Consider the following 12021-nt stretch of genomic DNA (forward strand, 5'->3'; position numbering starts at 1 on the left):
GTTTTCTCGCAGGTGGCCATTGTCACCAAACTCTGCCAGCACAGTCACATCTGCTCTGGGAGCTCAGTCTCTGAGACTTCTGCCCAAGTTTGCTTTATACCTGAGGATATGCAAATGGGACGCCCCACTGCTCATGAAAACCAGACCATCCCTGACCTGAAGCCCAGTGAGCTGGATTCCACCCAGTGATTGACACAGACCACTCACCATGGAGCTGGGGCTGTGCTGGGTTTTCCTTGCTGCTCTTTTAAAAGGTAATTTATGTGGAGCAGCAGATATTGAGTATTCAAATGGGCACAAGTGGGAAGGATGGGGAGATGTGTGATGTTTTCTGACCAGGATTCCTTGTGTTTGCAGGTGTCCTGTGTGAGGTGCAGCTGGTGGAGTCTGGGGGAGGCTTGGTGCAGCCTGGGGGGTCCCTGAGACTCTCCTGTGCAGCCTCAGGATTCACCTTCAGTAATTACTACATGCACTGGATCCGCCAGCCTCCAGGGAAGAGGCCTGAGTGACTCTCATACATCAGTAGTAGTGGTAGTAGCATAAACTACGCAGACTCTGTGAAGGGCCGCTTCACCATCTCCAGAGACAACAGCAAGAACACACTTTACCTGCAGATGAACAGCCTGAGAGAGGAGGACACGGCCCTCTATTACTGTGCTAGAGACACAGTGCAGGAAATCCAGTGTGGGCCCAGACAGGAACCTCCCTGCAGGGCCGCTCAGGACCAGGAGGGGGTGTGGATCACACTGAATTCAAGGTCAGTCACAGGAGTAAACTATATAGACTTTAGGAAAACAACTTCCAAGTTTTCAGATTTTGCCATGTACAAATTTTGTGAGTAACAAGACCAATCACTCACCCCATTAGGTTACATCCATCCTGTATCCATGCAGAGACCGATGTGACCTCATTTGAAGGAGAAAACTCTTGCTTAAAAGGCTGTGGTTCCCAGAGCACAGGGTGGTGATATAGTGTTGGGAGCCAAGCTAGCAGCTAAGCTCATCCTGACCTCTGGCTGTGCTGATGTAGGGAGCCAAACCTGCAGCTAGGTTCATTATCACCTCTGGCTGTGCTATTATCACCAGGAAGTGCTAAATGCAAAGACATTTGTCCACAGCCACTATCTGGAATTGCTTTGTTACCTTGTGTTTACTGTAATCAAATGTTGCAAACTTCTAAGCCTCTTGGTGTTCTGGAATTTTAACAACCCTATAGTATTCCCTGGTTCCAAAACTGCATATAAGCTGGGAGTTGAGAATAAACGGGGCTGCAGTCTTGAGTTTCAATCTTGAGATGCAGACCTCCCATACCCCATCTTTGCCTCTTGTCTTTTTTCTCTTGTCTTGTATTTTTCCTTTTCTTTAATCCTCACCCCCCTCTTTCAGGATTCCTTTTCGCTGCCGGCTGGCTCAGCAGGATATAGATGATACTTTTGTGTTAATCATGGTAAAAAAAGAAGATAGGAATGGGACAATTTATACCAAAAAGTAATCATTAATAATTTAGAACATAAAACTACTTACCCTATTCAATATTAGCCTTGCATAAGAGTTTTTAATATTATAAAGCACCTTGTTCACATGTTTGGATTATACTGAATAATTAAATTAATTAATTGTTAAACAAATAAATTAGGACACATACAATTATCTTGTGTGAGGCTCCACTAATGTCTGTAGGCAGACAGGTAAGGTATGTTAGACCACAGAGTCAAGGTAATGGCCCCTCACTGTGCATTATGGGTAATGGAGACAGGGGAGAATAAACTCAGAACAATGTAACTACTTCTGATCTTTGTGCTAACTTTGGTTTTCTGAAAACATTTATCAAAATTTCTTCAGAATGGAACTTTTTTCCACCTATATTAATCAAAAAATACTATTTAATCTTATATGTATTTAAATTTGTAGCATTTTATGTTTCATTATTATAAGTGTAATCTACAGTTTACAGTTGCATGAGTTAGATAACAATACATTTCTCCAGTTTTCTCCCTCCCATTCGCCCCCCCATAAGTTGTACATGTCATTGTCAACATAGTGTCTAGTAACACTGCCGCATTTGCTCACCCTTTGTCCTACCACCTTTGCACAGCACCGTGTTTCAATGTGCACAGTTCTGTGAGACCATTGTCTATATGAGCTAATTCACACACCACCACCTTACATGGAGTCCTCCGTGTTGGTGTGGAGATGGTATCTTCTGGGGTTCAGAAACTTGAAAACGATTTTGTTGGTGGAGACATGATGTTTTCTGCAGTTCTGAGACTTGGACACCACCTTGCTGGTGGGGAAAAGAAATCATTTCAGCCTTCTGAATGTCTGAGGCTTGTCCTGAGGCTGCTGTGGGATCAGTCATGGAGGACGGGCCCTGTGCTGACAAGCAGATGTGTTCTGTAGCCATTACAATAATCTGCAAACACTGCATTCCCATGCAGTGAGACCAGAGGAGGGTGTTTTTAGGAAAAGAAGACAGAGGGATGATGAGTATCTGCCTTTGGGCATATAAAATAGTGTTTATCAAAATGAAATCCAGAAAATGGGAATAAGAGGATTTGACGTCATAGTTGTTTTTGTTTCCTTTTCTCACTTGTTTCTTTGATTGTTTGGGGGTGGTTAATGGCAGGAGACATGGAAATGGAGGGTTAAAGGGTGAACAAAGACAGCAGTGGTACTCACTTGACTCAATGTTGAAAATGAACTATACAACTTGTGGGTGGGAACAGAGAAGAAACCCGGGAGAGAACTATGCAGGTGGTAACATTGTCCAACAAGAAATGTACTCACCACCTCACTGGTGTAACTCTGAACCCTTTACACATAAACTTTATAATAAAAATTAAAAAAAATATTTAAGAAAAGTACGTGACTGGAGCAAAATATCAGAAGTAGAACCATTTTTCAGCCATCCATCTCCACAACGAGCCCACACTCCAAGTAAGTGACATGCCTGCATCCCAGAGACACCTGCACTCCCTGTCTCCTGTGACAGCAACTTCAGAAGAGAAGACGATGGCCTCAGTGATGAGTTCCTACCCCAGGAAATGGATGAGAAAACCAAGGAGCACACTCACAGTGGGAGGCTGTTCAGCCATGAAAATAGACACAGTACAGCTATTTGTACTCACACTGGAACACAGTTCAGCCACAAGAGGGGATGCAGTCTGCCATTTACAGTCACATGGAAAGCCGTTCCAACATAAAAATGTCATTTATAGCAACATGGATGGACTTGTCCTACATGTTAAGAAACTAACCCAGCTGAGTGAAGAAACATGGTGCCTAATAGACTCATATGTGGAACACTGGATTGTGAGAGGCAGCAGAAGACACAACACTGGTATCAAGTACAAAGGAGGAAGGGGAGGGGGGATTGGAGAAAGACTGCTGCATAGGTTCAAAGCCAGCCAAAGCAGGAAGAAGTTCTGTGCCACTGCCTGTGTATGGTTTTCTCAGACTCCTGAAACAATTTTCCATAATTGGAAAGTCATCTGGCGAGGTGTTTTGTCATAGAAGCAGGAAAGGGGTTAAAAATTAAATATGACACCCTCAAGTAAGTGAACCCAGAAATACACATAAACCAATGCTTCTACCAGCTTGCCCCTCGATTTCCACAAGTAGCACCCAGTTTTCTTTTTTTTCTCAGTCATATACTCTATGGTAACTTTTACTCAGTGATCTTAACAAGTGTATAGACTTCCCTGGAAGACAGGGATGCTCTAGAGTCTGTAGTTTCTGGTTCTCTTGTCAATTCCACTCTGTGGGGCTGGAATGAATGTTTTAATTCAATCTCGGCTTACTAGAATTGTGTTATTATTACATTTGCAACGGTTTAGAATAGAATCTTTGGCCAGGAGCCAGTGGCTCATTCTAGCTATGCAGGAGACTGAGATCTGAGGATCATGGTTCAAAGCCAGCTTGGGAAGAGAAGTCCCTGTGAGAGTCATAGCTCCAGTACCTAATCAAAAACTGGAAGTGTGGCAGGGAATGTGGCTTGATGGTAGAGTGCTTGCCCAGTAGGCATGAAGCCCTGGGTCCAATCCCTCAGCACCACATAAACAGAAAACGTTGGAAGTACTGCTGTAGCTCAAAGTTAAACAAAAGAGCAGAGGGACAGCAGTTAGTCCCTGAGTTCAAGCCCCATGACAAACAACACAAAAACCTTTGCTATATGTCTAGATCTGCAACCTATCAGCTTACTTTGGAATAATAACTAATATAGAACACTTTCAATTCTATAAAAAAGCTTTTAAACAGTGGACACAGTGGCTCACAGCTCTAATCACAGCTACTTGAGAGGCTGAAGTTGGGAGGATGGTGACTCCAGGACAGATGGGGAAAAAATTAAAACAAATGCTTCTCATCCAAAGTATTCACTGTCATGCACCTGTCACCCAGCCAAGAAGGGGGTTGAGATTAACATGACCAGAGGTCAAAGCCTGCTCAGGAAAAAATATCTGAGAGACTCCCTCTCAATGGTAGACACTGCACTTGGTTCAGGTCTGTGATCCCAGTTATCTGAGCAACCATAACATATGAGGATCATAATCTAGTCATGAGAGCAAGCAATAACACCACCAAAATCAAGACTCATTTCAGAGAAACCAGTCTTGGGGGGGGAAAAAAAAGCTAGATGAGGATCTTATTGGTACAGTGCTTCCCTATCAATGGAAGCCCTGATTTGGAACCCCACTTTTTAAAAAATAGAAAAAACAAATTGAAAAATTAATTTGAAATATTTTCATCCACTGGAAAATGAGTCATTATAAATCCACAAATGCCTGATTCATGCAAGAACGAGGAAGCATTTTGAATAAAATTTCAGAACCAAGACAACCATGTTGGTAGCATGCATCTCTAGCCTCCAGATCCATCAGCAGATCATCTCCACCCAGACATGGCCTCCATCCTGCCCCTCACAAAGGAAAGAGAACTCTTCAAGCTCCCACCAATTTCTCCAGTTTCTTGGGATAGGTTCCATTCCAGCTCTCAGTCGGACCTGAACTCCATCCTACCATGGGCTACTTTCAGTGACCTGCACATGCAGAGCTACACCTCCCCTCAAATGCTCGATCCCCTCAAGCCCCTATGGAATAAGGATGCCCCCTGTGTAGGGGTAGGCACCATTTCACCCTCTGGTCAGGAAGGTGGCCTTGTCATCCTCTGCTGGCAATAAGCTTCTTGTTCATGACTTTGTCCTGGTTGTATTCTGGGATGGGTGCTTTCATACCAAAGATTAGACACTCACACTGAATGTTGCATTTGTACACATTCTGAGAAATGAAAACCAATTAAATGCCACAGGAAGCTCACAGGCTGTCTCCAGGGAGGACAGAAGGAGGTAAAAGTCGAGGAAGGGTTACAGAGCACGACAGGAAACAGGCCAGGAAGCAATGGGTTCACTGCTTGGCTGTGTTGGGAGTGAGAGAGCATGCCTACCTGTCTACACTTACCAAAACACCACTCACATACAGGACTTCATGTTACCTGTGGTGGCTCAGGGAGGCTGTCACAAATACACCATGCATGTGATATTGCTAGAGATACACAACACACATGAATGGAGAAAAGCAATCAAGAGAGCTAGACTGTGATAAATGACACACCAGAGACTCCCTGTCGTGCATCTGCTGAACACTGGCCTGGTTGGTCTATTGTCAGAATGAAGGAAAGGGCAGCCAAGCCACACCTGATCTCACCCCAAGCAGGAGGCTCTACAACCTCACCAGATGATCACCATTACCCTGGAACTACATCAGGGAACTGTCGGCCTTCACCTTGGGGTGTGCACGCCTAGAATTTGGGATGAATGTTAGAGCATATGAGAGTCTGCAAGCATGTAAAATCATGGGTAATTGTTTTACAATTGCTTATGTGCTCAAAGGACCTAACATTCTTCTTGTACTTCAGGGTTTCTGTATACTCAGAAATGTTGAACAGAATTCTCACAAGCCAGAAAGACACAGTGGGAGGACTTCTTCATCCTCTCTGCACCCTAAACATTTCTCAAAATTCCAACAAGCCTGCCTCAACCTCCCAAAACTACAGTTAGAGCGTGTACCACAAGGGGCCAATACAGAATGTTTTCTCTCAGGTGGCCATTGTCGCCAAACTCTGCCAGCACAGTCACATCTGCTCTGGGAGCTCAGTCTCTGAGACTTCTGCCCCAAGTTTGCTTTATACCTGAGGATATGCAAATGGGAAGCCCCACTGCTCATGAAAACCAGACCATCCCTGACCTGAAGCCCAGTGAGCTGGATTTCACCCAGTGATTGACACAGACCACTCACCATGGAGCTGGGGCTGTGCTGGGTTTTCCTTGCTGCTCTTTTAAAAGGTAATTTGTGAGGAACAACAGATGCCAAGTGTGCATATGGACAGGAATGAGAGGAACAGTGGATAAGTGGAAGTTTTCTGACCAGGATTCCTTGTGTTTGCAGGTGTCCAGTGTGAGGTGCAGCTGGTGGAGTCTGGGGGAGGCTTGGTGCAGCCTGGGGGGTCCCTGAGACTCTCCTGTGCAGCCTCCGGATTCACCTTCAGTGATTACTACATGAGCTGGATCAGCCAGCCTCCAGGGAAGAGGCCTGAGTGGCTCTCATACATCAGTGGCAGTAGTAGTGACATAAACTATGCAGGCTCCGTGAAGGGCCGCTTCACCATCTCCAGAGACAACAGCAAGAACACACTTTACCTGCAGATGAACAGCCTGAGAGAGGAGGACACGGCCCTCTATTACTGTGCCAGAGACACAGTGCAGGAAATCCAGTGTGGGCCCAGACACGAACCTCCCTGCAGGGCCGCTCAGGACCAGCAGGGGGCGCGCGGCACAGCTTGCAACCGGGTCAGCCTGGGGAGCAGCTGCAGACAGGAGCCCAGGGCTGGTCTCCTGGTGTCTGAGCTGCCTCTGTGCCCAGCAGCTTTGACAGGATTCCTCCCTGAATTGACAGGATTCCTCCCTGAGTTTATGACCTGCACTCCTCCGTGAGGTCTCTAATCTTTTGCTATGACTATTAAAAATGAAACAGAGATCACATTGGAAGCAAAATTGGCACTGCTGTGGTAACCAGTATTGGATCCTAACAAGAATCTGAGGACCCTGGTGATTCATGAGACTCAGAGCAAAGATTCCAGGATTCACAGACTTTGGAATTCACTCTGTGAACCAGAGGGAAAGGCCTGCCATGGTGACTCATGCCTGTAATCTTAACTACTGTGGCGAAGGAGAGCAAAATGATTGTTTGTGGAGGCCAGATGGGTTAAAACCCTCCTGAGAACCTATCTTAATCAAGAAGCTGGATGTGGTGACTGTTTCCCCTGAATCCAGCTCCATAGGAGACAAGTGTAGACTCCCTCTCTAGAACTGAGCTCAGGCAAAAACACAACACAATACCAGAAAGAATAAATGAAATCAGACAAGTTTGTACAATGGCTAAAGTGGCAGTTGTGTACCTAATGAAGGAGGGCCTGACTTCAAAACATTACCAAGACAGAAACAGAGGAGGAAAGAGAAAGAGAAAGAAAAGCTCACTGACCCATGAAACCTAACTCAAATCTTTCCCTCCTCCTATGTCTATTAAAAAGTACACAGGGATTCAGAATTTACCCAAGAGAATTATTGCCAATATTTCATTTTCTTACTTAGTGATCCTTGTTATCACAACCTTATTTTTTTCTTTGTCCAACAAACAAATGTAATTTGGAACCCTCAAGATATAAACCACAAGGATCAACCACACACGTAGAGCTCAGTCCATGGAGCCCTGGGAAAAGCTGTTAGGGATTCTCAGTCTCCACTGAGCAGGACCTCTTGCTGTCCTCCATGGGGATTTAGAAGTGGACACTAGGGGTCTGGGGTGTGACTGAACAGGACACATACCCTGTGTGTGTAGACTGCCCTTGCTGTGCCCCGTCTGTCCTGGGGTTTCCTCCATCAGTGACGGCTGTGCGAGTGCTGTGGATGGAACCTCTGGGGATGGTGGCCAGGTCCTTGGGCTCCATCATGAGATGAGGACAGTCACTGTGCATGCCAGTCGTGGTGCATGGGGGCTGGGCCCAGGTGACCCTCAAAGTGACCTGACCGTCCTCCTCTATGTCACTGACTTCCCCTCACCTGCTCCCAAACAAGTCCTGTGCATTTCTCTCATGACATCATGATCAGAAAAGAGCAAGTTTCATTTACTGAACAAGAACTAACATGTAAACTATATAGAATTTAGGAAGCCAACTTCCAGGTTTTGAGGTGTCCTCATGGACAATGTCTTGTGGATAACGAGACAAATCATTCTTGTCACTAGGAGACATGCATCCTGTGTCCATGCAGAGACAGATGTGACCTCATTTGAAGGAGAAAAACTCCTGCTTGGGAGGCTGTGGTTCCCATAGCACAGGGTGGTGGTGTAGATGACACTTCTGTGTTAGTCATGGTAAGGGAATGGGAGGATTTTTACCAAAAGGAAATCATCAATGGTTGAGAACATAAATCTACTTACTCTACTAAACATTCAATGGTGCATATGTCTATTGAATATTATAAAGTAGCTTGCTCATGGGAATGTACAATAATGAATAAATAAATATATTGGTAGAGAAATAACTTGGTAAACATACAATAAACCTGTGTGAGACTGCACTGACACCTGCAGGCATGCCAGTAGGGTGTCTTTAGACCACAGACTGCAGGTAAGGGCCCCACACTGTGCACCATGGGTAATGGAGACAGAGGATGATAATCTCAGGACAAGTGTGCCTACTTCTGATATTTGGGGTAACTTTGGTTTCCTGAAAACATTTTTCAAAATTTCTTCAGAATGAAACATTTCCCGACCTATATTGAATAAACATTAATGTTTAATTACATATATATGTTTAAATTTGTAGCATTTTACAAGTTTTATTATTATAAATGCAATGGACAGACAGATTGCAGTTGCATAAGCTAGATAAGAATACAATTCTTTTAGGACAATATCAACCCTTTCTTAACTCTCTCAAGGTCTCTCCACCTCATTCTTCCCTATAAGTTGTACGTGTCATTGTCAACATAGTGTCTAGTAAGTAACACTGCTGCATTTGTTCACCTTTGTCCTTCCACTTTCTACAGCACCGTGTTTCAATGTGCACAGTTCTGTGAGACCATTGTGTATATGAAGCTAACTCACAGAGCTCCACCTCACATGGACTCCTCGGTGTTGGTGGAGAGATGGTATCTTCTGGGGTTCTGAGATTTGAACACGATTTTGTTGGTGGAGAGATGATGTTTTCTGCAGTTCTGAGACTTGGACACCACCACGCAGGTGGGGAAAAGACATCATTTCAGCCTTCTGAATTTCTGAGGCTTGTCCTGAGGCTGCTGTGGGATCAGTCATGGAGGACGGGCCCTGCGCTGACAAGCAGATGTGTTCTGTAGGCATTACAATAAATAATCTGCAAACACTATATTCCCATGCAGTGAGACCAGAGGAGAGTATTCATAGGGAAAGAAGACAGAGGCACAATGAATATGTGCCTCTGATTGTATAAAATAGTGTTTATCAAAATGAAATCCAGAAAATGGGAATAAGAGGATTTGACATCATTGTTGTTTTTGTTTCCATTTCTCACTTATTTGTTTGATTGTTAGGGGGTGGCTAATGGTGGGAGACACAGAAATGGAGGGTCAAAGGGTGAATAAAGACAGCAGTGGTACTCACTTCACTCGATGTTGAAAATGAACTATACACCTTGTGGGTGGGAACAGACAGGAAAACCGGGAGAGAACTATGCAAAGGGTGACATTGTCCAACAAGAAATGTACTCACCATCTGACTTGTGTAACTCTAAACACTCTACACATGAACTTTATAACAACAATTTTAAAAAATACTTAAGAAAACTACATGACTGGAGCATAATATCAGAGGCAGAACCATTTTCAGCCACCCATCTCCACATGGAGCACATCCTTCAAGCAAGTGACATGCCTGCATCCCAGAGACACCTGCACTCCCCGTCTCCTGTGACAGCAACTACAGAAGAGAAGACGATGGCCTCAGTGATGAGTTCCTACCCCAGGAAATGGATGAGAAAACCAAGGAGCACACTCACAGTGGGAGGCTGGTCAGCCATGAAAATAGACACAGTACAGCTATTTGTATTCACATTGGAACACAGTTCAACCACAAGAGGGGATGCAGTCTGCCATTTACAGTCACATGGAAACCTGTTCCAACATAAAAATGTCATTTACAGCAAGGTGGATGGACTTGTCCTCACATGTTAAGAAACTAATCCAGTTGAGAGAAGAAACATGGTGCCTAATATACTCATATGTGGAGTACTGGATTGTGAGAGGGAGCAGAAGACAGAACACTGGTATCAAGTACAAAGGAGGAAGGGGAGGGGGGATTGGAGAAAGACTGCTGCATAGGTTCAAAGCCAGCCAAAGCAGGAAGAAGTTCTGTGCTACTGCCTGTGTATGGATTTCTCAGACAATGGAAACAATTTTCCTTAAATGGAAAGTCACCTGGTGAGGTGTTTTGTCATAGAAGCACCTGCCGAGCCAGCTGGCAGTGAAACGGGAATCCTGACTGAGGGGCGGCGAGGCTTAAGGAAAAGGAAAAATAAGGCAAGAGAAAAAAGACAAGAGACAAAGATGGGGTACGGGAGGTCTGCAGCCGTAAGGTTGAAACTCAAGACTGCAGCCATGTTTATTCTTAACTTAGAGCTTATATGCAGTTTGAAAACCAGGAAACAGCATAGGCTTAAAATTCCAGAACACTAAAAGGCTTGGGGTTAGCAATACCCGACGATAGCTAAGACAGGATGAGGTTGGTTAACATAAAAATGGACTCATGGCAGACACAGTAAAGCATTTCCGATTTTAAATTAAGCCATGTCCTTGCACGTCCTTGAACACACAGCCAGAGGTCAAGAAGAATTTAGCTGCTAGTTTGGCTCCCGACTGAAGCAGGGAAGGGGTTAAAAATTAAATAAGATACCTCCAAGGGAGTGGACCCAGGAAAGTGGCTTCTGCTGGCAATAAACTACTTTTCTTTTCGTGACTTTGTCCCGGTTGTCTTCTGGGATGAGTGCTTTCAGAGCGACGATTAAATAATCACACTGAATGTTGCATTTGTACACATTCTGAAAAATGAAAACCAATTAAATGCCACAGGACGCTCACAGGCTGTCTGGAGGGAGGACAGAAGGAGGTAAAAGTTGAGGAAGGGTTACAGAGCACGACAGGAAGCAGGTCAGGAAGCACTGGGTTCACTGCTTGGCTGTGCTGGGAGTGGGAGAGCATTCCTACCTGTCTACACTTACCAAATCACCACTCACCTACAGGACTTCATGTTACCTGTGGTGGTTCAGGGAGGCTGTCACAAATACACCATGCATGTGATATCGCTAGAGATACCCAACACACATGAATGGAGAAAAGCAATCAAGACAGCTAGACTGTGATAAATGACACACCAGAGACTCACTGTCGTGCATCTGCTGAACACTGGCCTGCTTGGTCTATTGTCAGAATGAAGGAAAGGGCAGCTAAGCCACACCTGATCTCACCCCAAGCAGGAGGCTCTACAACCTCACCAGATGATCACCATTACCCTGGAACTACATCGGGGAACTGTCGGCCTTCACCTTGGGGTGTGCACGCCTAGAATTCAGGATGAATGTTAGAGCATGTGAGAGTCTTCAAGCATGGAAAAGTATGTGTAATTGTTTTACAATTTTGCATGTGTTCAAAGGACGTAACATTCTTCTTGTACTTCAGCATATCTGTATATTCAGAAATGTTGAACAGAATTCTCACAAAGCCACAAAGACACAGTGGGAGAACTTGTTCACCCTCTCTGCACCCTAAACAGGTCTCAAGATTCCAACATGCCTGCCTCAGGCTCCCAAAAGTACAGTTAGAGGGTGTACCACAAGGGGCCAATACAGAATGTTTTCTCCCAGGTGGCCATTGTCGCCAAACTCTGCCAGCACAGTCACATCTGCTCTGGGAGCTCAGTCTCTGAGACTTCTGCCCCAAGTT

At 44.8% G+C, this 12021-nt stretch overlaps 1 pseudogene and 1 gene segment (V, D, J or C); both read left to right on the forward strand.

Moving 5' to 3' along the window:
* The first annotated feature begins 169 nt into the window (after positions 1-169).
* LOC125345344 lies at positions 170-6271 on the forward strand (annotated as a pseudogene).
* On the forward strand, positions 6253-11900 carry LOC125345345. The segment is given in 4 exon segments: positions 6253-6336; positions 6440-6750; positions 10702-10709; positions 11852-11900. Coding segments are annotated over 4 exon segments (414 nt in total).
* The last annotated feature ends 121 nt before the right edge of the window (positions 11901-12021 follow it).

The sequence above is a fragment of the Perognathus longimembris genome, unplaced genomic scaffold, assembly GCF_023159225.1.
Source record: "Perognathus longimembris pacificus isolate PPM17 unplaced genomic scaffold, ASM2315922v1 HiC_scaffold_5536, whole genome shotgun sequence".
Taxonomy (NCBI): Eukaryota; Metazoa; Chordata; class Mammalia; order Rodentia; family Heteromyidae; genus Perognathus; species Perognathus longimembris.